The 25,334-nt window shown below is 38.9% G+C and overlaps 4 protein-coding genes across 4 annotated transcripts in view; 1 reads left to right on the forward strand and 3 right to left on the reverse strand.

The window, feature by feature from the left end:
* Positions 1–989: 989 nt before the first annotated feature.
* On the reverse strand, positions 990–9,604 carry LOC139814964 (uncharacterized). Its single transcript, XM_071781512.1, is given in 5 exon segments — positions 990–2,516; positions 2,729–3,079; positions 4,574–4,726; positions 8,088–8,642; positions 8,644–9,604. Coding segments are annotated over 5 exon segments (1,269 nt in total). The 5' UTR covers positions 8,686–9,604; the 3' UTR covers positions 990–2,348.
* Positions 9,605–10,956: 1,352 nt separating this feature from the next.
* On the reverse strand, positions 10,957–19,654 carry LOC139814965 (uncharacterized). Its single transcript, XM_071781513.1, has 5 exons — positions 16,429–19,654; positions 15,773–15,987; positions 14,558–14,791; positions 14,286–14,424; positions 10,957–11,090 (listed from the first exon to the last, which is right to left on the reverse strand). Exons 1-5 carry the CDS (start codon positions 16,744–16,746, stop codon positions 11,010–11,012), a joined length of 987 nt encoding a protein of 328 aa, XP_071637614.1. The 5' UTR covers positions 16,747–19,654; the 3' UTR covers positions 10,957–11,009.
* Positions 19,655–19,660: 6 nt separating this feature from the next.
* Positions 19,661–21,524, reverse strand: LOC139814839 (START domain-containing protein 10-like). Its single transcript, XM_071781330.1, has 5 exons — positions 21,233–21,524; positions 21,012–21,164; positions 20,767–20,891; positions 20,555–20,677; positions 19,661–20,049 (listed from the first exon to the last, which is right to left on the reverse strand). The coding sequence occupies exons 1-5, from the start codon at positions 21,522–21,524 to the stop codon at positions 19,945–19,947; spliced, it is 798 nt and encodes a 265-aa protein (XP_071637431.1). The 3' UTR covers positions 19,661–19,944.
* A 259-nt stretch (positions 21,525–21,783) lies between these two features.
* The window catches only part of LOC139814959 (cilia- and flagella-associated protein 44), a 33,674-nt gene continuing 30,123 nt past the window's right edge, over positions 21,784–25,334 (forward strand). The window contains 5 exon segments of the mRNA XM_071781495.1: positions 21,784–22,505; positions 22,582–23,546; positions 24,318–24,480; positions 24,720–24,859; positions 24,941–25,235. Coding sequence (XP_071637596.1) covers positions 23,374–23,546; positions 24,318–24,480; positions 24,720–24,859; positions 24,941–25,235 — 771 coding nt within the window. The 5' untranslated portion in view covers positions 21,784–22,505; positions 22,582–23,373.

Here is a 25,334-nt window from a genome sequence, read left to right on the forward strand (position 1 = left end):
ATGTATATTCGACGTATTGTGTACAACGTACGTCGCGGCATATATCGTACATATATATTATGTATATACATATGCTGTGAGGACATCTTTACACATCTTTTACAATATTTTTTACAAGTATAGAGAAAGCGTTATACGAGCTCTCAATATATGTAGGTATATCATCATGGAGAATGCTTGATCGATACGATAACTCGAGTGATATAAAATGATTGTTGCGGTAACGACGGTACGTTAAAATAAAATACAAGTAAAATAGAGGAACGAACAGCCAATGGCACGTGATTGATCTCTCTCCTCCCTCTTCACGAGGGAGTTGTTCATTGTGGAAACATTAAATGTAGGCCAGGAGGGAGGCAGGAGAAGGGAAGAGAGGGGGGGCAAGCATTTATCGTCGAACTAAGCACTTCCCATCGTGACTGTCGCCTATTGTCCCGTCATTACGTGCCCACACGCGGCTAATTAGTTATTAGTACGCTATGACGTAGTAATTGTCGAGCGTAAGAGCGTAAAAACTACAGGGTGTATGTACAGGATACGAGGGAAGTTACATATTCTACTTATAACAGATAACAGTCCTGTTCAATTTATCGCCAAGGTCTCGCTCGATGCAAGATTCTGTGGTATAACAAAGATGATTCGTCATACGTATCGATGAGAAGATAACGCGACCATCTTTTTCGACGAGGCTTACAGTAGCGAATTTAGAACAGGACCGTCTCTACCGTTTCGCACGTACTCGTATTTTGTTGCACGCACCATATTACCGGAGATCTGACAACCTGCAAAGCGTGTATATATCTCTGTTTATTTTAATTAGACTTTTTATATTTGATTCATTTATACTCTTTCTTCCTCGAAAAACCAAATTCATTTCACTTCATGTGCAGGAAACGCAACCAAATCAAATAAATTTTCTAATACAAAATGACTACTACCAGTTGTATCAGAAAAAAATGAGTAAATAAATAGTGAATACACATTGGGCATCTATTATTAATATTATTTATTTGGTAAGTCTCTCCTCCCCCTCTCTCTTTCTCTCTTCCCTTTCACCTCCGCCCTGTCTTTTTTCTCTGACTCTGTATATAGATTCATCTTTGCGTGAGTAATATCGTACGTATCCGTGTATATTTTTAAATAAATATACAAATATCTTTCTATTTATGTATTCGCCACACACACACACACACACACACACACACACACACACGCTCGCACGCGCGCGCGCGCGCGCACGCATCTACGCATACATATACGTATGTAGTAGTACGCGTTTTATAGACTGGATATGTAATCAACTATACAAACAACGTTCGCAGATAAAACACTCAACGGCAGCATCACGTCCTATAACTTGCAAATACTTCTTAACATTCGTTACTTTAATGGCAACGAAAAAAATCACTCGTGTATCGTACATTACTGTTTTGCATTGCAAAGCTTGTTGTTCACCTCGTACGTTGATTCACAGCCATTCGTCTTCCGCGAACCGTATTCTTAATTCTCTTTGCTCGGCATATTATTGTATTATCGGAAATATCTCTTCCATAATGATCAATGATCCAATCGATTACGCACGCCAACCTATTCCGAGTTTGGCGAGTGCCTCCATATGACAAGTATGTCAGTACTATTCACCCCTTCCCTCCCTCCCTCCTTCAGGCATGATAGTGGCGCGGCGCGACTCGATCTTTCAATCTTCCGTCCTCGCTCGCGATCGCGCCATGCACTGACAGTGAATCACTCGACCAGTAAATTTTAATACACGAGTCACACGTCCTAGCGCGTGAAAAAGAATACAAATCTATACAAATCTAATCAGACATCTGTCTTGTAATGAAACGTTGAATCGGAATGATAAAACGTACTTATTAAAGAAATTCGAGTACGTGCGATGAGTGTGAGAGGCTTACGTACACGCTTTTGCTACACATACTCGTATATCGCGTGCGATAAATGCGATTAGAAATCAAAGGCTATCGTGAATAAATCTATGACGCAACCGAGTCGCAATCGTGATGGTCGTATCGTGATGGTTCCACGAAATTCCGATTTCAATTTCGATTAAGCACGATTACCGCACTTCCACTTGACAGACCACGCGTCTCAAGTCGTCTTAAAGATGTTGACCAAGAAGAGTTGAGTGGTCTCGAAAGAGATCACGTCCCGTAAAAAGATACGCGTCATTTTTTCGTTTCACAGCGTTTCACGTTGCGTTTAGGTATACTTAATTGTCTTTCTCTCCCTCTTATACCTGGGCCTGGACCTGGACCTGGACCTGGACCTGGACCTGGGCGCTCTACGCATCTAGGACAAAAATCGATTTCTCCTATCTATTATCGTCTCTATGCAATAGAATCCGTATTCGCAGGTATAATCGACATAGTGGTGTTATTCGGTAGGAGAGTTCCGTTTTCACCGTCCTTATCGTTTACATCGTCGATACGACCGACGAAATCTTGGGAGGATACCAACAACTTCCGCTGTCGCGCTCGCTTCTTCTCGCGTTCGATCTGGCACGAAATGAAATAAACGATAACGTTAATTGGACAGAACACACTAAACATAAAACGTGTCGAGAATGTTTCATTATATAAACTTGACTGCCATTTTATACATTATAGTTATAAATTATATATATATATATTTTTGCTCCGACACGTGCGACAAGCACACGTACATGTGTCTCGTCTGTATCTTGTATGACATGACGACATGTACAAACCTTGAAGAATAATCGAAGATAGTGACAGGGAAACACGACGCACTGTCCTTCCTCTTCCTCGGCATCGATGTAAACGCCACGAACTAGAATGGTGTTGCTACAATTGAGGAGGACGAGGAGAACGAAACAGCCAACGTGAGTGATCCAGCAGGACAATTCTAGATTGTCCGGCAGCAGCCACAGATCCAGCGCGTTCCATATACCGCGCCAGACGTTCACGGTCCCCAGAAAGCTCAGAAGAAGAAAAGCGTCCGCGACTAACAAGCGAAGCAAACCCTGAAGGCGCGCGCAGATGTACCGCATCAACGGTTGTAGACAAAACGTCACGGCGACTATAAGATACCCGATGGCCTGAAATTCGGTAATGTTACGATTAACGTTACTCTTATATCTTTCTCTCCCTCTCTCGACGATGTTCTTAGAAACTGGATCTATTTAACAAATTTCTATCATATATTCTTGTAGATATATTATGGATTCAAGAGATATAAATATATAGAATTGTAAGCGCAGAGTCGTATCGACGGCGACAGCGCGGGGCGATGTGAGACAAATGTAACGAATCACGGATAACGTTAAACATCTCATACGCATACACCGACAATTGTGCCATGTGCCGCGGCAATCATGCAATTGGCGAATATTCAATTATATAATCCAACTACCGGGGCGTGTGCAGTGTGCCATAGCACAGCTTAGGCATGCACGTCGCCTGATGTAATATGTGCCTGTAAAATTTGCAGTAAAATTTCCAACGGACGATATATGCAACTGATGCAACATATAAAAATTGAGAGAGTAACTTTCGAGAGAGTTGTTTAAACTTTTGCTCGTGATTCGTCAAGGCTTCCGCGCACGGTCATCAAATTTCTTGTTATACTTTGCTCAACTTTTATTTTTATCACGTGACACAAATCTTTCCAATTTAATCGTTCCACGTCACGCGTTTGGCGCGACAAAACGGTATCAAGTGCCTGCGCGGATTATTTCGTGTATGCCAATGATATCTGATGGATAGTGCGTTCAAAATTTTCCGCTTACGAAATGCTCAAGTTGCCTAACCGTAGCGATATACAATGTATATCCCTGACATGCGATGTCGAAATATTTGTATTACACTCACGCGTCAACATTCACCGCGACTATATTATCCGTATTCCAGATGAGCTACTATCGTGTCATATCACTATTATCGCTCTCTTCTCATATTTGTCCTTAGTATCATCATTCGTACTATTATTCTTTTCCTCTTTTTTCCTCCCTCCTTTCCTCTCCGTTACATTCGTCGCGCTTGCACGTTCGATGTTGTTATATAATTTTGTTTTCCCCGTTACCCCACAAAGCTGCTCCTAACGCTAACCCACGATAAGCAATGGAATAATGTTCTTGCAACGGCACGCGATACGGCTCGATACGAAATGTACATACGTGCGTGACAGGACTCTGGAATATAGATATAAATAAAAAAGTAAAATAAAATATATATATATTTGGTATCTGTCTTTTTTTATTTGAAGAAACGGGCACACGTAGATTGCTACGTGGATGCGCGTGTGTGGCGTGTACGGGAATAATACGCAGTCACATAGGTATAGATATAGGTAGATGTACACAGTGTCTTTTAAACAATCACTCCCTCCTCCCCCCCCCCTTCAGACCATACCACTTTTGTCTGAAATATTTTCTTCTAAAATCCAGGAAAGAATGAAAATGTTGAGGGGAGGGGGTGACCATTTAAAATAGGACACCCTGTATATAATGGAAAACGTGGTTGAATCAGCGATCGCGCGGAAGGAGGTGGCTATATATTGACTGATTGTCGATGCAAAAGGCTTTTATATTTACCAGTGAGCCAACGGCAGAATACTCGGGATTTTCTGGAAACAGGTAAAGGTCGATCAAGAACCAAACTCCTCTCCAGACGAAGACAACCAATGTACCCACGACACCGACGCTGAAGGCACAATCCAGTAAGTACAACGACCAGTCCCTCGTATTCTACGCACGTATAATAGAGATCGTAACATTAACATTATGAAAGATTATAGTAATATTGGAATAACAAGATAATAACGAGATGAATATTAAATGTATAAATGTATAACAATATCGGGATGTGCTGCACGCCCGATATTCCCGTCATGTCTATCACGTATTAACAGTATAATAGTAACGTGTTAATGGTACGTATTACGATAATACACACTAATGCAAAAATGATCTTTATCTTATCTCTCAAGTTCTTTTCTTCCATCGCTGACGCGGCACAGTTTAAGGGCTAGCTGCATTTGCAGATTTGTGAAAAGAAAAGGCTGCAAAGTGTACACGTGGTAAAGTAGGTGTCGATTAATTTCACAAAAATGTTATCTTCCCACTTTAAAGATGGCTGATATTATTAACGTATTGTGCGCGCGTGGTGTGTGTATGTGTGTGTTTGTGTCAGAGAGAGAGAGAGAGAGAGAGAGAGAGAGAGAGAGAGAGAGAGAGAGAGAGAGATCGACCTCAAATGTGCATGTCATTTCATGATAGAAATCACATTTCTATCAAACGATAATGTTCAATAAACGTTGCGATAAGAGAGAAAACATCAACTGCATCGAATTGTACGATTATGATTTTTGCACGCACACGCACAATGACCGACAATTGTATCAACGTTTCCTGGAGAGTACTCGTACGTCGCGTAACATATAATCTTTCTTGCGATATCATCGACATTTACAATCGCAATGGTAATTATTTTGACGCGGTAACAAATAATTAAAAGACAATCATAATCGCGTTTCAAATGTAATTACAAACGACAGATAAATTAACGCACTTGCACATGTTGCGCTAATGCGCACATATATTATACAGGCGCAATAGTGGTTGACGGTCGGGGGACTTCTGCCGGAAACTGCCTTATACACACCGATAACGCGAGCTTGAACAACGCGTGTAAATGAGATACATGCAATCCGTGTAATCGGCTAATCGCGATTTACAATTTATCATTTACGATTTACACATAGGAATCGACTGCATGTACAGTGAGTACGGTGCATGAGCACGGTGAGCACGGTGAGCGCAACGGACCGAAAACTGGGCCCGATAAACACGTAAAGTCGAGAGAAAATTGTCACGCATCCAAACAACACTGCGCCAAGAGTTTTTGGGGTTTTTAACACAACGTAATCCGGATGTACTCTTCCTTGGGACGTGACAAATTTCTGTCAACGAAAAAGGCAACGAGAGACAAAATCGTATATGCACATTCTGTACAGTACTTATACATGCTCATTTTACACTCTCATTTTCTAATCATCGTGCAAGACAAGCAAGTATAATATGGTCATCTCGCATCTCGCGTGCGTGACTATGAAACTGAATATAATTAATTACAAATTACCAATCTGACGACTCTTCAAATGCGATTTAATCGTTAATATATTGAGATAGCTTGTAAATTTATTCATCCCCTGATGGGAAAATTGCGCAAATATTGTACAATAATTGCATCATTCAACTGAGAGGAATTTCACAATTAATGCACCAAGATGATTCGCCATAACGCAGCGATTTTGTCGACATGAAATTTCTGAATAATATTTGCACAAAAATTGATAAATTCAATTTTGATTACAAGTTATACACACGTATTTCGATATTAGAAGCATATTTCGCAATTATATTACGCAATCTTTTTCAAAAATTAATTTTACAAATATTCCACAATTTTACAAATATTAAAATGATTCTACGCTGTTTTGCTGAAACGCTATTTAGAAATAAATTATGCAAATTGTGCAATATTTATCAATATTTTTACAAAGGTCTAAATTTCTACAAGTACTGCTGCAAATATTGAGATATACGTGCAGCATTCCCAATTTCATCCAGATTTCGTCATATAATTTTATATATAATATTTTCCTATCGAGGTCTTTATCAATCTTAGTGAAACGGAGTTGCTGGCAAATATATCATTCACGTGTGGCAAGCTTTTCATAAAACGTTATTTTTATAAACATAAAATATAGCTGCATTATGTATCTCGAAAAATTCAAGGGTTACTTTTGACTCGAGACTACTTATGTACGCCGAGAAAAGAAAAAGCAAGAAAGTGAAAAGCACTCGATCGATAGTATTCTGCTTATTAATTCTTTTCCTCGGTGGTCAAAAATTCGTCGAAATACGTGAAAGAAATAAAAGGAGAGCGCACAGAGACAATGTCCTGTCGTTGATAGTTGATATATCGTGAGTATCCAATATGTATTTTCATTCCTAGATCCTCTCATCTCTCTACTAAACAAATTTCCGATATGTCAATTCCTGAATTGTTTCACTTATCGAGACAATTAATAAGTGATATAGATCCCCCGTACGATATAGATCCTCGGTAACTTTACCGTAAACCGGGGATATATAGGTATCGTCGGAAGCACCGGGATATAATATGGACCAAATTATATTTATTTAAATTCATCGCCATTCTATATTCTTCAGCAGGACTGCGTTCGTTTTGACGTTTTCGACGCTGAAAGCATCGCTCTATTTTCGTTTAATATTCCATGTGCAAAAAGACAGAATAATGCCGTTTATCAGTTTTCTCAACAAGTCTGCTCCCATGTATCTCAGCAAATATTGGTTTTACAATGTTGCTGCAACAAAATTATGGAAATATACTAATACCTAATCTACAGATATGCGTAATTTTTTCAGTAAACTTGCTGGTTACGTAGTTTTTATATAAAAAGAAAATTAAAGAAAAATGCAATTTTTTCAGGGTTTTATGGAACGTGCATAAAATAATCATTACAATGCCTCGTGTCCATTTTCCAACAATTGCAGCCATATACACTGTTTCATTAAATGAAATTAAATTCAGAATTTCCAATCCAGTAACTTTAGAGTTTTTAACAGTAGTCTTTACTCTAAACAAATGGTAAGAAAAAACTTGTTAAAATCATTCCATATATCTCCGCTTTACGGTACTCAACTAGCTCCCATTACATTCAAAATATAAAATAAGCTTTCTGTACGTCCGCGATCTGCGATACAATCGCTTTCTCTCTCTCTCTCTCTCTCTCTCTCTCTCTCTCTCTCTCTCTCTCTCTCTCTCTCTCTCCCTCCCCCTCCCTCCCTCCCCTCCTCCTCCTGCTCCTGGTCTCTCAATTGTAATCTTACAGAGCGTAAAGCGCAAGTGTTAAGCGATATCTTTAAATTTAAACTTTAAAAGGAGAGAGAAAATTAGAGCGAAATTGTAACAAGGATAAGAGAATTGCCTCGTGCGCGTCAACTCGGATGCCGGCGAGCATATTCCGAGGGCGGGCACCCTCGCGGAGCTCGGAGTAAGAGATCGTCGACGAGTACTTACATTGACGCGAAACATAGTCTGCACTTCAAAGTAACCCGGACACGAGTCGAGAACGAGGGAGAACGGCGGCGCGGATACGTTGCGGACCGCGCGCATAATGCCGAGCGCGAGGAGACTAATGATGGTCGTAGCAGAGACGGTGCCAGGCGTCAGCTCCGTATAGATGTCCAGAGCCTTCCAGGCACCACGCCAAGCGTTCACGCAACAGAAGCCGAACACGCCGGTGTAGAATCGCGAGCCGAGATAGTACGACAGCCGGTGCTTGTCCGGATGCAGAACGTCGTCCAGGCCATGCTGCACCACGCTGAAGACAAAGAGGCCGGTGAAGCCGACTGTGATCGACGCGAAGCTGCTAAACACCGGCTCGTCCGGATAGACGTAGAAATCGCTGAGTTCCCAAGTGCCGCGCCAGTAACCGACCACCGCCGGCGCGGCTACGAGCGCCGAGAATATCGTATCCAAAATCGTCAAAATGGCATAGTGTAGGCGATTCGACGATCTGGCGTCTAAGCTCCCAGTCATCCTGACACCAGCCGCACGCAACTCGACCATCCTCGACCCAATCCGGATCGAATTTAGTAGTCGCGCCGCTGGTCATTACGCCATGGTTCGCACCCTCGAAATTCGCTATCGTGCAGATGAAAGAAGGGAGACACGCGCGCAGTCAACTTCCAAGAAATCGCGCAACGAAATCGTTAAATGTTCTGTTCCTGATATTTTCGTTCGAATCTATAACGTTCGAATCTCAATTTTACTTTAATTCGGTTCTTATTCGTCAAGACTAGCTTTCGTTCTCGTCGTTCTCGTCGTCGTCGTCGTCGTCGTCGTCCTCCTCCTCGTCGTTCTCGTCGTCCTCGTCATCCTCGTCCTCCTCGTCGTCGTCGTCGGTGTCATCGTCATCGTCGTCGCCGTCGTCGTGACATTGCCAACGAGTCTTCTATCGAAGAAAGACGATGGCAGCATGCCTTCCCTCGTCGTATTCGTTCATCAGTTCGAGCCAACTTTTCTAGCGCTCTGAGAAAACGTAAATTCGGTTAACGACACTCGTCCAAGTCCGTCTCCAGCGATGAAATTTTCGCCATATAAAACGTGTCTCTCCTTGAATATTATTCAGTCAAATCCAGTATCGCACAATTAATCTTGACACTCGTCGCTAGGAGAACGATCACGATTATTAAGCTCGAAGAGAGAGGACGAAAGATATGAAAGAGTTGGCTGTGTCGCATCCAACCTCGCGTCTTCCTCGCGCGTCTCCAACCCTCGTTGTGGATGAGCGCTTAGGGCTGACGAACTCGATCGAGCGATCGGCGACCGGTCGAGCAGCCGGTCGGGCAGCGGTCGGGGTGACTACTGACTTGTCTTCGGTATAACCGCTATCTTTTATCAACCGCAACCGCTAACCGCTAAACGCGCGGTCAACACTATCGCATTATCACGAACAACGTCGTCGCTCTCGCGGCGAAACGAACCACCGGCACGGATGACAGTACGCGCGGTATGCTCTCCTTTCCTCCCTCGTTCTCTCCTACGCCGACGATCCCCACCTATGATGCGTATGCGTTATAATCGCCTCGTTCCACCGTGTATCGCGGTGCTATCACCGATTAGAACGATCGGTGGCAGCCGATGACGGCCACGCGCGTTCAGTTGCCGCGATAATACGCGACTCCAAGACGATTCGGTCGTAGCGCGATCTTCGAGCTGGCCGAATCGTCACATCCTCCGACGACTCGATCATCTCTTTCATCTTTCGGTGGGCTTGATATTTTCGGTCATTTTAGATATTCAGATTGAAGGAGAGTCGTCGAATCGCTCGTCGCGCGTCTCGAGTATATGTAAATACATATATATCATCTCATATACATGTGTCTCAACGAAGAAGCTTGTTATGTACAGCTATATACGCTATATACGCGGTATTTTTCTTTCTTTCCTTTAATTTCAGGGTGCCGCAAAAAGATTAACTATATGACAAGCTTGATGCAACATATACAAGGAGACACAAAAATACCCGGAATTTTTTTGAAACCATTAAGCAAATCACAATGTACACAAATTAAACGTCTACATCTACTGCACTTTAAACGGAACATAAAACTTTATTAGAACATTAATAACAAAATTAAACAAAGAAAATTACACGAAATACCAAAGAAAACTTGAAACTAATTCCTTTGGCCTTGATACATTTTCGAATCCACTTTGGAAAATTGTTCACAATGGTCGCGCGCACCAGCTGGATGGTATATAAATTGCATCCCAAGCACGCGTCGCAGGGCCACTTTATAAGGGACCTCGTTGATTTAAAGCAAACTTCAGATTCACCTTTACTCCAAGATGGATCACATGGAAAAGCCCGAGTTCAAAACCGGTCAGCAGTGTGCGACCATCGTGCGAACAATTCCCCGAAGCGGCTTCGAAAATGTATTAACGCCAGAGGAAACTTTTGTGTCACCCTGTCAGTATACGACGATACGCGAAATTACAATATTGTATTGCTGTTAAGAGCGGTAACGAGATCGACGTGCGGCTAGAGAGAGAGGAGAGAACGGAAGAAGTGAGAGAATTTTGAGAAAAAGGCATTTGAATTTTGAAGCTAAATCGCCGCAACAGTCGACGAGAAATGATTAGATTATAAGAGTAATTTTGTCTATTTTACCTCCGATAAAGAAGAACGGATTCACGTACAATGGCATAATTTTTAGTCACCTTGACGTTATTTTTTCTTCCGAGCAATCTTTCCTGCCTCGCATTCATCAAGCCATTGACGTATATTCATTTAGCCATTGACGCTTTAGCCAAATTCATCGCTAATCGACACCTTTTTGTGTGCCAATCAAGCTTGTGGGTTACACAACATCTTCTCACCTTCATCCCCTAATTCGTTCCAGCGAGCTCGTCAGGGTCACGCGAGATCCAATGTCATTTCAAAAATGTGATTATACGCAAGATATTGAAAATAAAATTAATTATTGGATATTTCATACCGTCGTAGACGTTTATCTAAAATTATTTATCTAAAATTATATATATATACATATTCATGTTGGAAAATAGTACGCACAAGTGTATATATATATGTACACATCACATATCACGTTTAATAGAAAACTCTAAAATTGATTAACTCATTAAGACCGCATAACAAGTTTAACACGTGATGTGTACTTGTATCCAAATGTAAAAAAACCGACTTACGACTTTTTAAAGATAAATCAGTTTGAATATCAGTTACTTCTTGAATGTTACATTAAACTGTGACATTTGCAATGTTTCTTAAAAAAATACTCCATTACATAAAAAGCTATATTTTGAATTTAATCGATTAATATCAGACATTTCAAAATCAACTGTTGTTTCAAGGATTAATAATAGATAGAAACGGTAGCTACACATTAATAATAAAATTGAATCTGTATATTGTTGCGTTTGTGTTTGTTTCGAACATTGTTTAGAAATAAAACTACGTACAAAATTTTCATGAATCAATCTCTCTCTCTCTCTCTCTCTTTCTCTCTCTCTTCCTTCCTCTCAGCTGATTTATAAATAATATATGAAACCAGATTACATTTCTCTCTCGTTGCTATACTTAGCAATGATACTATACGCACGTCGTCATCGGGAATTTCTGATTGAGAAGAAACAATCGCGTCAAAATTTCACAGATAAAATAGTTACGCGCGTATAATGATCAAAAACGCGATACGAGCGTTATAAATGATTGGTAATTCGTATCAAATAAGATAAGAAAAACAAAAGGGATAGCGCTTCTTTTGCAGATAAGAAATGTTGATTCGCGTTCCTAAATGGAATCGCAGCAGTTGCGTATCGCTGTTATCAATGCACGATAATCGGTGAAAGCGTTTCATAAACTTCCGGGGAAAACCGACACAAACGAGACTAATCGCACTCGTTGTTGATCTTTCTATTTGCAAAGTCGCAAAAGCTCTCGGCTGTAGGCTATAAGTTGTACATACTCGATTGTCCTGCGGGCGGTATCACGTATTCCTTTACTTGCAATTCCTTAATTGTTATTCCACATTTCCAATTTTGTATACGCGCGTTCTGTCTTCTAAAGTTTACAAGCACATACATAATGCTGGAAAAACGATCGCGACGATTCAACGATTCATCGATCATTCAGAATTGGGAGCATGAGAAAAGGATCAATCGGGAAAGATCCTTGAAAGAAAAGTGAACGTATCAAAGTGCAAAAGTACGTAAGTATACGTACGTATAGGATCTGTTTGCGCGATTCGAGAACTTGTGCGTGATCATTAAGCGAACTATGATTTTATCAATCTAATACGATATCTACGCAAAAACTCGATAAGGCACTCCGCTGGAATCTTCGTCAACTTGGTTCGCGACGACTCTTATGATAACATTTGAAAAAGAATTACCTTGTATATACAAAAAATCTGCGGAAAACAAATGAGTAATCTGTTGTCACCTTCGTTGTATGAAACGTATGAGAGTCGAGAGACATTTCGTTGAATCGAAGCGAGTTTATACACAGATGCGCGATGCGATTCGCGCGCAATCTTGGCGATAATCCGAGTATAGAACAATGAACTGCTACGATCGAGAAAGCGCATGCTGAAAGCGGAAGTAGGCAGGTTTATCTGCATTAAATCGATCAAAATTGCAAACTTTACATTAGATTAGACGCCATACACTGTGGGTACAAGGGTACTGTGTACCATCCGCTCTGTGCATGTATGTACAATTGTTAAACACAATTTGGCAATTGAGTACAGGGTCGGCCCGCTCCTCACAAGCGACGACTGTCACGAGACGCGCGCATCGTTGGTAATGGCCAGTCTACAATGAGTCGTTAGTCGTTAGTCAGATGTCGGAAGAAATAGTTATAAGCGTATCGTAAGGCACGCGGAGACCTGTAATCGGTGATCGTAAGAGATGGCGTTTGGCCAATCGCTTATGATTGCCGATTACAGACTTCCGATCGCCTTATGACACGTTTATGACTTTTTCCGACTCTCTTCCGACATCTGACTAACGACTAACGACTCATTGCAGACTGGCCATAAGAGATTGGAGTCTACTAGAACGTGTATAAGAAAATAAGGGCCAGGAGTTCGAAACGGAAACCTCAGACTCTTTGGATCGTCACGCGTGGAGACTTTGTTTCTTATTGCATCAAATTTTAACGGGCGTATCGTACTTTAGTCAACAAAATCGTCAACAAAAGCAAACAGTTGATGGATAGACTCTTTCGTCAAGATTCGCAAGAAAAGATCTACGAGAGACCGCGAGAAGGCGGAACTGCGAGAATACGGAAGGAGATTCACGAATTCGTGATCCGATCAGGACGACCATGCAGTTCCATTCGCTGTTACGTGCTGTACGAACTCATATTTACAAATTCCATTTCTAAATTCAATTTTTCTCACTATTTGTCTAGGCACTGATGTCCCTTAACGTGACTCACTTCAAATTCCCCTTTTCAATATCTTCTGATCACAGTTGTAAATTAATCCTAATGCTAACAGTCCTTTTCGTCAAATACTAAACTTTCTATTTCATTATTCTTTAATCAGCCGCTCCAATAGTTACTATACCGACATTAGAACGCGTTACGTTATTGGTTAAGACTTGTTGGTGAAAAATCGTACAAAAGAAGATCCTTCTTGAGTTAGTTCTTGTAGAGTTCTTGTCTAGTTCTTGTCAAGTCCAGTCTTGTCTGTCTTGCAGAGTTCTGCTCACAATCAGTCGTCAAACCCACAGTCTCAGCGATTACACCTTCGATCACTATTTGCCTGTGCCTGAATAAAGTCTTTAGTGGACACGTGCCTTTAACATAACATTACGTGGCTTCTCGCTCGTAATATCGCGCGTTAATAATTGCGAAAACATTACGAAAGACGAACTCGACGGACGAACAGCGTTTGTTCGTACGAGAGAGAGAGAGAGAGAGAGAGAGAGCGCGCTTCTGATAATTTAAATTCTAAATAACTGCGCACTCTCACTAATCGTACATTAGCCTCTTTTTACATAGACACGCCTTTAATACGTACACAAACTATAACACGTTTTTATATGATTTTGCAATAATTATATAAACGTGTTATCCTTGAGACACTGTGTCGTAGATACATATCGCAGATACGCGTATCGTAGGTAGTAGATCTTTATCGAGAACAAGAGACTAGAGATTATTCAATTTGTCCAACTTACCACGTTATATCTAGTAGGAAATTGAAAAACGCAACTCGGCGTGTCGATCTGAGTTATCATTGGGGTTGTTATCAAGTTTCGGACGGAACGTAGAATCGCCAGGCATGCCAATAGCGAGCATGTCAAAGACATCGATATCCTATAGGGAGATATATCACCGGAAATGACAATTAACAAATCTCGTTTCCTCCACGTCACCTTCGGTCTGTTCGCGCGACAAATTATATATATGCCGCTGTAACGTACTACCAACGATGATGACGTTGACTTACCACGTGTGCATAAATAGATAATTATCAATGATGATCCAACCACCCCGCCAATGCGCGATGCATGCTACTCCAAAGGTGTAAGTATACAGAATTCGTAACGTCCGATAAAACAGTCGTTTTCGCCAACTTGATTTAGCCCACTTCTTCATGTAAACGTTGTGAAATTGGTCTTTGAAAATCGTATATGTTGCGAGCAGAGCTGCGCCGAACGTAAAACAAAACCAGCCGGGAAACCTGTTGACAAACTCCTCCTAAAAACATATCCTCTTGAATTTTAAATTATAAATTCCGCGGCCTCAAGACATGTCTTCCGATCTATGTCCTCCTCAAGGACTCGTCGGAGGACACGGGTTCCCACACGGGTTCTTTACTTTGTGAGACAAGAATTGATTCTTTTGGTGAGACCCATCAGTCTCTAAAGTTTGTCCCGTGGGTCCTGAACCATCATATATATATATATACTTGGGGCCCAAGTCAAATTTTTTAAATAAATACCCCCATGTTTTATTTTGCATTATCTTTCTCTATATACTAATTAATTTAAACAACTTTTGTCTGAAACATTTTTTTATTTGCCTAATTCTTTTTTAGATATTCAAAAAAGGAAACCTTTGTAACATTTTCAATATTTAACTTGTGCTATCTCGATAATTGTTTGCCGGAGGAAAAAGTACAAGTACAGATCTTTTTGACTTGATTTAGTCTCAAGAATATGCCATTTTCCTCGATTATCTCAAAAATTGGACAAATAAAAAATGTTTCAGACAAAAGTTGTTCAAATTAATTAGTAGAAAGACATGATACAATAAAAAATGGATGTTTACATTTAAAAAATTTAACTTGGATCCTACTGGACCATAAACACTCTTTAGGCTCCGGGCTCAAAATCTAACAAGATCTTTTATTGGCCCCCCTTCGCTCTGAACCTTTTAATTTTTATTTTAAACATTTTTCAACGAAACCAATACTTGACGAGATAATTGGCACACGAAATAAAACTCACTCTGTACATACATACATACATATATATATGTACATATGTATATACCTATATATATAGGTATATTTCAGCCGCGATCCAAATAACGATTTGACGAGGAATATTAGCTTAATTCCGTTATCGAAGACTATTTCAGTGTCGCTCGCATATATCCCGCAAGTATTCCAATTAAGTAATTCACTCGCCTCTTTATATTAATTAATTTTATTACTCACAATTCCGCATGACGATCCATGCATCCCCATACACCTCTCCAAAAGCCGATCGCGAAAGGAGCAAGGATGCTCGTAGAAATCAATATATCGAGTAAAGAGAATGCTCGTTTCTTACTTTTCGATCGTTTCAAGTTTTCCGATCCTTTTGTCGGGTTAGACACTTGATCCAAGATGTGGTCATCAGTGTTCCCAAAACATATAAGCGTTTGTTCTTCCTACGCGATCCCATTGACGCGAGATTAATTAATTAATTAAAAGTAATTAGCAAAAAGATGATTAAAAGATTGTCAGAAAGAAAAAATCGGGTTTCAGACGATATTTTTCACAATACCTTTACGGACGCGAGAGAGACCAATTTCACGCCAGGGCTTACTTTCCTCCCTAGGGAAGAAAATTGATACTTTCCACCCGGCATATAGCGGGTGGTAAGTAACCACTTTCGCCCCTCTCTACAGGCATGGAAAGTCGAACTTTCCGTGGAGGTGTTGTGAAAAATATATATCGTAGATCACAGCTTAGGTAATTTGGCAGAAATAATTTTTTGGAACATTTAGAAATGATTAATATCAGAATTTGGAATCCTCGCGGAAAAATCGGACGAGTGGAAAATAGATGGGGAGAAAATACATACATTTGGAAAAGGGAAGAAAATTTACCTTATTGGAATTATTTCGCGTTTCCTTATCGACAATCGATATTGTCTTATCGGCCTCATCCTTGTCATCCTCTACTTCCGTTTCCACTTTTCTAATCACATCAGGCACCACAGAGAGACGGTCGTTTTCATCGTTATCAATCGATGTTAATGCACCGTCGCGGTCACATTTAACATCGATATCGATATTTGAACGTTTCTGCGATACCGCCGTTTGTACACGGCTGTTTGAACGTGAATGAGAATCCTCGTCCACCAATTTCTCTATAAGCTCTTTGTCGTCAGGCAACGAATTCCGCGATTCCGTATCATAGGACATATTTCGCCCTTCTTATGTGGTTGGGAGAAAATTTCGTTCCTCCGATGCTCCACAATCGTCGCTTAACGACGTTACGCGGTTACGCCGCGCCGCACGTCGTAAATTGACGCGAAACTGACGCGAAACGATGCGACAAGCGACATACGAAATGGAAATATCTAAAATAATAATAAAGATGTGCAAGATCGCTCTGTGGAAGATCGCTCTATCGTGCTTGACGAAACTGCACTCGTACCTCAGAATTGAAAAAATGGATACGCGGACTGGCGGCTTCCACGTCGCCGTATCCACTTAGAATTTATATATGTACACATATATACACGCGTATTCTCTAATATACTTAACAAATAAAATACGTAAGACGTATCTTTTGCCGTCTCGTCCACCATCGCGCGTCAGATTCATGTTTCGCATATAAATCTAGTATATATATGTCGTTGATATAAAACTAGTGGTCATTGTTGGATTTGATTGATCGGCGTCGTTTTTATTGCATCATTTGTTTTTAACTGTTGCAAAATTTAAAATTTGTGATACCATATTATAATATCTCGTTCAACGCCACTACAAATTTCGCCATTCTCGACGACACAAGAGAGCTGCAAACAAATCTTTACCCTTCTTCCTTTCTTTCTCTCTTTCTGGTTTCAAAATAGGTACAAAAAGACTTGATTGGTCTCGTTGTCAGACCGCAATATCCGTTATCCTTTTCTCGTGACGATGCATGATGGTCGACCGACCCAAGTAACACAGCGCAGTCAAAATACCATAATTATTTTGACGTCATATTGACCCAATATTACGTCAAAATGATTTATCATTTTGACTGCGATGTTTTTTTTTTTTTTTTTTTTTTTTTTTAAGTACAGGCTTGTGCTTGTTTTCTCAAACTTACCAATAGTCAACAGTAGATAATATCCAATGTTCGATACAAGTAATCCAGTGTCCATGTAAAGTAACGAATGATAAGTGATACTCGGATCCTCTAATAATGTAGCGATAACGCGTGCGCGGTAATTTGTCGCAACGTATGTACATGTACATATCGTCGCAGGTAGATATATGTGTCTAATGTATACCGTTCCATTATCATCCATGCAGGTGCTGTTTAAACACGCACGCGTTTGCGCACACCAGGCCGAAAAGTATAATTCCAAAAATATGTTCGAGGTAACGTGTGATACGTGGCGATAAACGAAGAGGAGGACCGAGAGGAGACTCGGTAGACAAGTAATTAGATGTATAATATATTCATAAGATAAGATTATGTATTCAAGAGAATTATATAATGATCAATACTGCCTCATTAATATTAAAATACTCGCCGCCCGCGAATTATGAAAACCTATAATAAAGGAAATACGAGATTGTGAAGCAAATTTTGTTACACCGTTTGCTTCCCTAAAAAACTTGCCGATGACACACATATTTTAGTCGATGATATACATATTTCATTTCATTGCCATTTCACGGGAAAGAAAGCTAGACAATAAAAATTAAATATTAAATAATTCGTAAATTTCGTAAATTTGCAGGGTTGCACAGGCCTCGCTTTTCAAAGTCCTCTTTATAACAGAGTCAATATTGCTCTCGACTTTTCCTTCACTTTGCATTATCGATACTGTACTTGACTCTCTATATGAATAACCTCTTCTCTGTATATATAATAATTATTTAAATAAAGCCGTTTGAAAACGTTTTATTGTGACCTTTACAAAGTAATCGATTACGCCCTATAAATATTTATTGCGTAGATCTTGTATATTTTCCAAAGACCGAAGAAATGTAAAAATTAAGATTTGACGTATATGTGTGTATATATCAAGTTTTAGCCTTACGGCATATCTACAAGTTTCTAGGCCGTCTCGTTGTTAGTTGGTTAATAATTAATTAAATTAGCACACATCCATTTGTATAGTGAAATGTACCATACAAAGTATTTCTAAAAATTGTTTGTCTCAAACTTGGCGAACATATATAATCTACCATCTTTTTTTTTTTTGGCTTACTCTCCTATCTGCACCTTTCAACGCTGCGTTGCCCGAATCTTTTGTTTTTGCAGTATCGATCGAACCTTAAACACGAAACGTTGTTCCTTTTTACCTTCTTAATACACTGTTCAAGTTTGACACGGGTCTTACCACTAACTCTCTCCCACATATTTACTATACGTAAAATCAGGAGACTATGAAAGAAATGTGGTACCATTTATCATTTATACTCGCATTTTTGTTCGTACGCCTTCTTGGCACACTTGCCAAAAGAAGTGGTAAACAATTATAAACATTACGAATAAAACTCTATTAAAATGACACGTGGAGAATCGGTCGAGTTATGTGTGCGTATATGTATACTCGAATTTATCGATATTAAGCTGTTTGTTTTACGTTAAACGTGTAACATCTAGGCATCTGCGGATAGAAAAAAAATGCCCATCTGTTTTTTACAATAAAAACAAACATGTCCTTTACAACAACGTCGCTTTCATCCATGTCGCTTTGACGGAAATGCTATAGCTGAATCTTCCGATTTTTATCAAAGCATTTGAAAACTTGTTACCAACTCTACTCGCATTACATTCTTTGATACTAGAAAAAGTTGCACGTACTTTGTGTATGTATGTATATATATAATTTTTTTTTAAGATTTAGTAATATATGTATAATAAGTAACAATAACGTATACAATGTCCACAATATAGAAGATGGATCAGATGGTTATATCAAGGCATACGCGACCTCGCACTGTGATATAAATTATAAAAAGAGTTTCAAGTATACCTTCCATATTGTGCGGCATCTTCTTATTATACTTGTATTTGCGCGCTTTAACAATACCAACAACATTACTTGGCTTGAACGTAGTGCCTAATGCAAAGCAGGCCACCGATAGTTTTCTTACTGACGTGTTTACATACAGAGCCGTGTCCGCACATAAGGCGATTTCACGCCATGATAACTGTGTGGCCTTAACTTTTAACGTTATATAATATTAAATGTTACGTTATGTGAAATTAAAATTTATCATGTAAGACGTATGCAAATCGAACTTGTTAATACGTGTACAACGTGTCCGTTACGTTTCATCTGTAATACTGCAACTAAAACTTTCCATTACACTGTTTTTATTATTCCAGTCACTATTATCCTACTTACCTAAAAATCCTCATGTCTCTCTATTATAGTATATCGCTATAAATTAATCGCTATCCATTGCGACAGATTCTCTAATCAAACTTTCCTTTAAATCGGATTCGTCTACATAATTATATTTTGAATTCTTCTCTTCTGCAGATTTTACGCACTGAAACAAATTAATAATACACGATTGTAAAAATTAAGTTTGCGTACATGTCATAGAATTGGCTTTTAAACATTTGTATTTGCCAACTACATAGGAAAGAACAAAGTCTATATGTGTGTATGTGTGTATGTAGTCAATGAATAAATAATACCACCTATGTGACACGTAGTCAAGTTTTCAAGAGAGGCAAAAAATTGTGCCAAAAGTGAAATATATAATAAAATATACCCGGATCCGGGTTATAACTTTTCGAATAAACATTGAAATTTATTTATAAACAATATGTATTTATGGAACTTGGTGATCCAAGCCCTGTAGAATGATAATATGGAATAATCAAAGTCAAAAACTGCATCTGCAGAAAAATGTCATATAGTCGGTATTATTTATTCACAGACAATATATATCTTTCGTGTGGATTGTCAAAATATCGTCGAGTTAAAATTTTAATTAAAGAAATAAAATAAAACACGAAAACTTGTAAAAAAAAAAAGTTATTCCTTACTTCTTCGATACGTATTCTAGGTGCCATTATTTGCTCAGGATAATGCCAAGGCTTAAAATTTGGATTATTAAGTACTTTCCAGCTTGGGTAGCCCACAGAGGCTTTATGCAATCTTTTTACCATCTACAAAGTATAGCTTTGTAAACAAATGTTACATTTATTTGTGTTCGATACTTGATACTTCTTAATAATATTTTTCATAAGAACCTCACTTTAGGGGCAAATATTTGTGTAACTTTATTAACGAGCCACACAGGTAATTTGCCATGTGGATCTGTGTGCGATACGTAACCCAACTCGGAACCGTCTCCATTGCGCGAAGGCCTTACAATATAGCCTTAAATATAACAATACTTTTGGACACATACGAAAGATGGTATAACGTTATATTAAATGTAAAAGTTATATGCATACGCGCGCATAAAACGCGTTTTGACTTGCTTCCTAGTATTTTTACCTGTGAGGTAAGACGTTGCTCGTACAAAGTGTTTCCTAGGTGGGTAATCTTTGTGATAAACGGAATGATTCAATATCAATTGCTCTATACCGGTATCTAACCAAGATCGTTGCAGGACAAAGTCTCTATTTTTTAACGGAGACGGACATGCCACTAAAATTTGTACAACGCAACGGTGTAATATAAAGCAAGATATGGCCGATATAAAAGTTAAAACTCACAGGTTCCGAGAGTAATCGGAGCATAGTGCGAGCATCGACTGCAAAAGACGTTGTAAAGACAATTATTCGGTTTTGGTGATTTTGTGACTTTATCGGGGTGGGCGTACTTTTTGTCGGGCAGCCTGTATTCTCTCGGTTTTTCGAGGTTCGGTTTGTCGGCACGGTGAAGATGCCGGTGAAGATGCCGGATGACGGTTCGATAAAGTCGGTCAAGCGTTTCGACGGTACAAACTTCCAAGTATTTAAATTTCAGCTCACTAGCGGGCGGCTGTTCGCCATATAACACTCGCATATTGCAATCGGCAGGCAATCGCGACCATCGCCGTTGTCAAATAAGCATTATATTGCATTTTTATGAATATCGAACAATCTGCTAAAATATTCCCCTAAATGTATAAGCATATCAGTGTTTTTAATAAATGTATTTTGCAATGTATGTGTGTCAATAAAAGTAGTTAACTGTGACTATTTTTTTTTTGAAAGGTACGGTAAACGACGCGGAACCAGAGTGAGAATTTATTATAACCTGAACAGTCAAAGTATGCAATTTTTTGGACACCGAACACGTCCTTACTTTTGGAAGAACGGCGGGAGGGGAGAGACTAAATTCAAAATCTAACAATGCGGTTCCTTAAAGTACAGACTTCACCCTTTAAAATGAAAAAAAAATCTTTCAGGTATGATAATTTTTCGCGGAGTTATGCTTATTTGAATTTGGGCAAATTTTTGACGTAAATTTTTGTTGCGATAATTTTGTTGCTCAGTGTATATTATACTAAGGCCGGTATTCATAGTCGGTTCTTATATTTAAGACCGTCTTAAGTACAATCTTAAGATGTTATATGAACCAATCACAGAGCCGTATTAGCATCTTAAAACATTACTTAAGACGGTCTTAAAATAAGAACCGCCTATGAATACCGGCCTAACGGCTGCGTTCGAAAACGTCACCCGAATATACACGAGTATACTCCCTTCTCTTTCTATCTCAGCGAGTTAGAAGGAGAAGGGAGTATACCCGTGTGTACCCGGGTGACGTTTCCAAACGCAGCCAAGGCCAAAAGCTAAGTGATACGCAAATGGTTGCTCTCTCCCGCTTACATGCATGTGTACTTCCATCCAGTTAAAATAACTGCTATATTTTCCAAACTTTTTTTGTGAATAACTTTTTAATAAAAAACGAGCGACGGCTAAAACCTTTTGAAGGTTACTCAGGAGAGTGATCTTGACAACGTATGTCAAGGTCAAGGTCATTGGCGGGGGCTGTGTAAAGGTAAATATTTACCATAAAAACCAATAGTAATTAATTACTATTTGCAGTGCAATTACTAATTACTGAAAAATTGCAGTGCACTGTAACGCTCAAATTTGGATGCTAGGCCCCTAGCGTCTGTTGACGCTGAAAAATCCAGCGTCAAGCGAGGATCGAGCACACACTTCTGCACAACGCATAATGTGTAAGCATAAGAAAATTGATTGGTCCATACACATGTGCATAAGGAAATAGACCAATCAGTTTTCTTATGCTTGCGTGTTATGCGTTATGCAAAAGTCTGTGTTCCCCGCTTCATGGCCTTAGGTGAAAAAAAACGTAACATACCCTTAAACATTACTTATTGCTTCAAACGATATTTTTGGGGATATTGATAAATTCCAAAAGATTAATAAAGACGTCTATTATGGGTTGTAGGGAGGTCCAGGTTCGAACTTTGGATTTAAGTATGTGGATTTACTATTTCAATAAAAAGCTATGTTATTTTTAAGACCGACAAATAATCAGCGCGTATAATTTACTGACATGAGTTGGAAAAAGTATACAAAATTCACACAGAAATATCATTATTATATGCTACCAAGATCCAGCCCGACTAAAAAAAGACATTTTCTTTAATTAATTATTACATCAAAATTATATACTTACGCTCACGGTTGTTATACAACCGTGCTTACGCTACATTTGACGTATCGAGTAAACAGAATGCTACGTATCTATGGAAACCTTTATTATCCCCCTTGAAGCTATGTGTGTACTCATTACTCACCACTCACTCATTAGCAAACAGGCGTTCGGTTTCTACCGGGTTATATTTTTGCTGGGCGTAAATATAAACGAACGGACGCATTTATACTGATAAAACGAAATGCTGGAAGACGAATCGCAGGAACATGAACGCGAATATCGCGACGAAGAAAAGTGGGAAGCGGGAAGAGACGATGACGGAGTACAGGAGAGGACCTATGACTCAAATAAATATGTATCCAGACCGAGACGCGTGCCAAATGGAACTGTGCCCATGAACATTTTACAGTTTCAGTATCCTTTTTATATTGTGTAAACTATAAAAGAAATTGCTGGCTTTCTCCTTTTCTTTTCGTGCCGCGCAAATGTTCACCGGTACCGTGATAGGACGAATCGTATATGAATACTCCGTAAAATATCGCTGAAAGTGTCCCTGGTGAAAATAAAAATCAGAGTGTAAAGGGAGAACATAAGAAAATGACAGAGGCATAAACGAAAGCATCTATTAATTTTTGCTGTTCCAATTATCACTTCCTAGAAGTCATTACTGTTATTTTTCTTTAATTTACATTTGATTTATGCTCTGATCTTTATTTTCGCTAGGGAATTCGTATAAGATTCTAAAAATGCGTGCATTATTCATATTTCCGTCTAATTTGTATGGATATATGCATATAACGATACATTTTTTTTATTAATTGAATTATGATTTATTCCGCGTTCCTTCTCCTTGATACGCTTTTTTCAAGATATTATTAAAAATTCTAAAATATTATTTTACAATGGAGATTGCTCGATATATAATAATTTCCTTCTTTCTCGAGCTTTCTTCGTTAATTTCTATCTTCCGTTAATCGCGTTGCGGAAATCTTCGTTAGTTGTTGCTTCTTTCTTTCTTTCTTCCCTTGATTTTTAAGGCATTGTTTTCGAGTAAACCGAATTTACAGAATGGAATTTAACGGGACGATCTAGAAGTTTTCTAAAGCTTTCAAAGAATTTAATAAGCGTGAGCTGTGTAAAGAGCTCGTAATTGAAAATATACATATGTTTCTTAGATAATATTAGTCATTCGTTTTCGTACGATTGTCAGAGGTATTTTAATCTTTGCGTGGTAGAACCGAATGTCGTCGTCTTCGCTTCTGGTAATATTCTACATTTCTTGAATACCGCAACAAATGAGCTGTGGTTTAGAAGAGGATGCACGGGCGGTGGAATTGGACACGTGACGGTATTCTTTATTTATAATGTAGTACACTCTATTATAATGTAGTAGTTGCTTGGATGTATGCAGTTTTGGTTGTATGCAAATAAAAGAATTCTGGCAAAGCAAGAATGCAATAAGAGAATATAAAATCTAATTCGTTTTCGTTACATTTTCGTTACATTTTAATAAATTAAACAAAAATAATTTTGATATAAAAACGTGAATATATAATTTGTCACAGTATTATTCTTCTGTCTCTCCAGAAAAATCCAACGTTTGACCATATTGCTGTTGGCGAAAATGGTATTAAACCTCCAATAATAATTTATAAATGGCCTTCAATGGATATTGTGACAATTTTACACAATGGCACAATAAAGTCCTACTGCCATTTAGCATACAGGTATTCCACAAAGGATTAAGGCATAAGATCGCATTATTGCTGTATTACATATTTTAAATAAATGTTTACGTACTTTCGCAGTGTGGATGGTTTGTTGCTGGTGTCGCAAGGAGGAGATCCAGATTACACCCTTACCCTTTGGAATTGGCAAAAGTCTGAAGTAGCGTTAAAATGTAAATCTTACAATCGGGATGTTTACAATGTAACGATATCTCCATCGTTACCTGGATATTTAGTGACAAGCGGCTCGGGACATATAAAATTTTGGAAAATCTCTGAGACGTTCACCGGGCTTAAATTAAAAGGCGAAATTGGTAGATTTGGTCAGACAGAGCTCTCTGACATTGTGGGCGTGTATATCATGCCAGACGGAAAGGTAAGTATTGCGGAAAGGTAAATCTTTGACTATATAACCATGTAAAATAAAATCAAACTTGCATTATAATTTAACATATTTTTATTATTTATATATTCA

The sequence above is a fragment of the Temnothorax longispinosus genome, chromosome 6 (assembly GCF_030848805.1).
Source record: "Temnothorax longispinosus isolate EJ_2023e chromosome 6, Tlon_JGU_v1, whole genome shotgun sequence".
Classification (NCBI taxonomy): domain Eukaryota; kingdom Metazoa; phylum Arthropoda; class Insecta; order Hymenoptera; family Formicidae; genus Temnothorax; species Temnothorax longispinosus.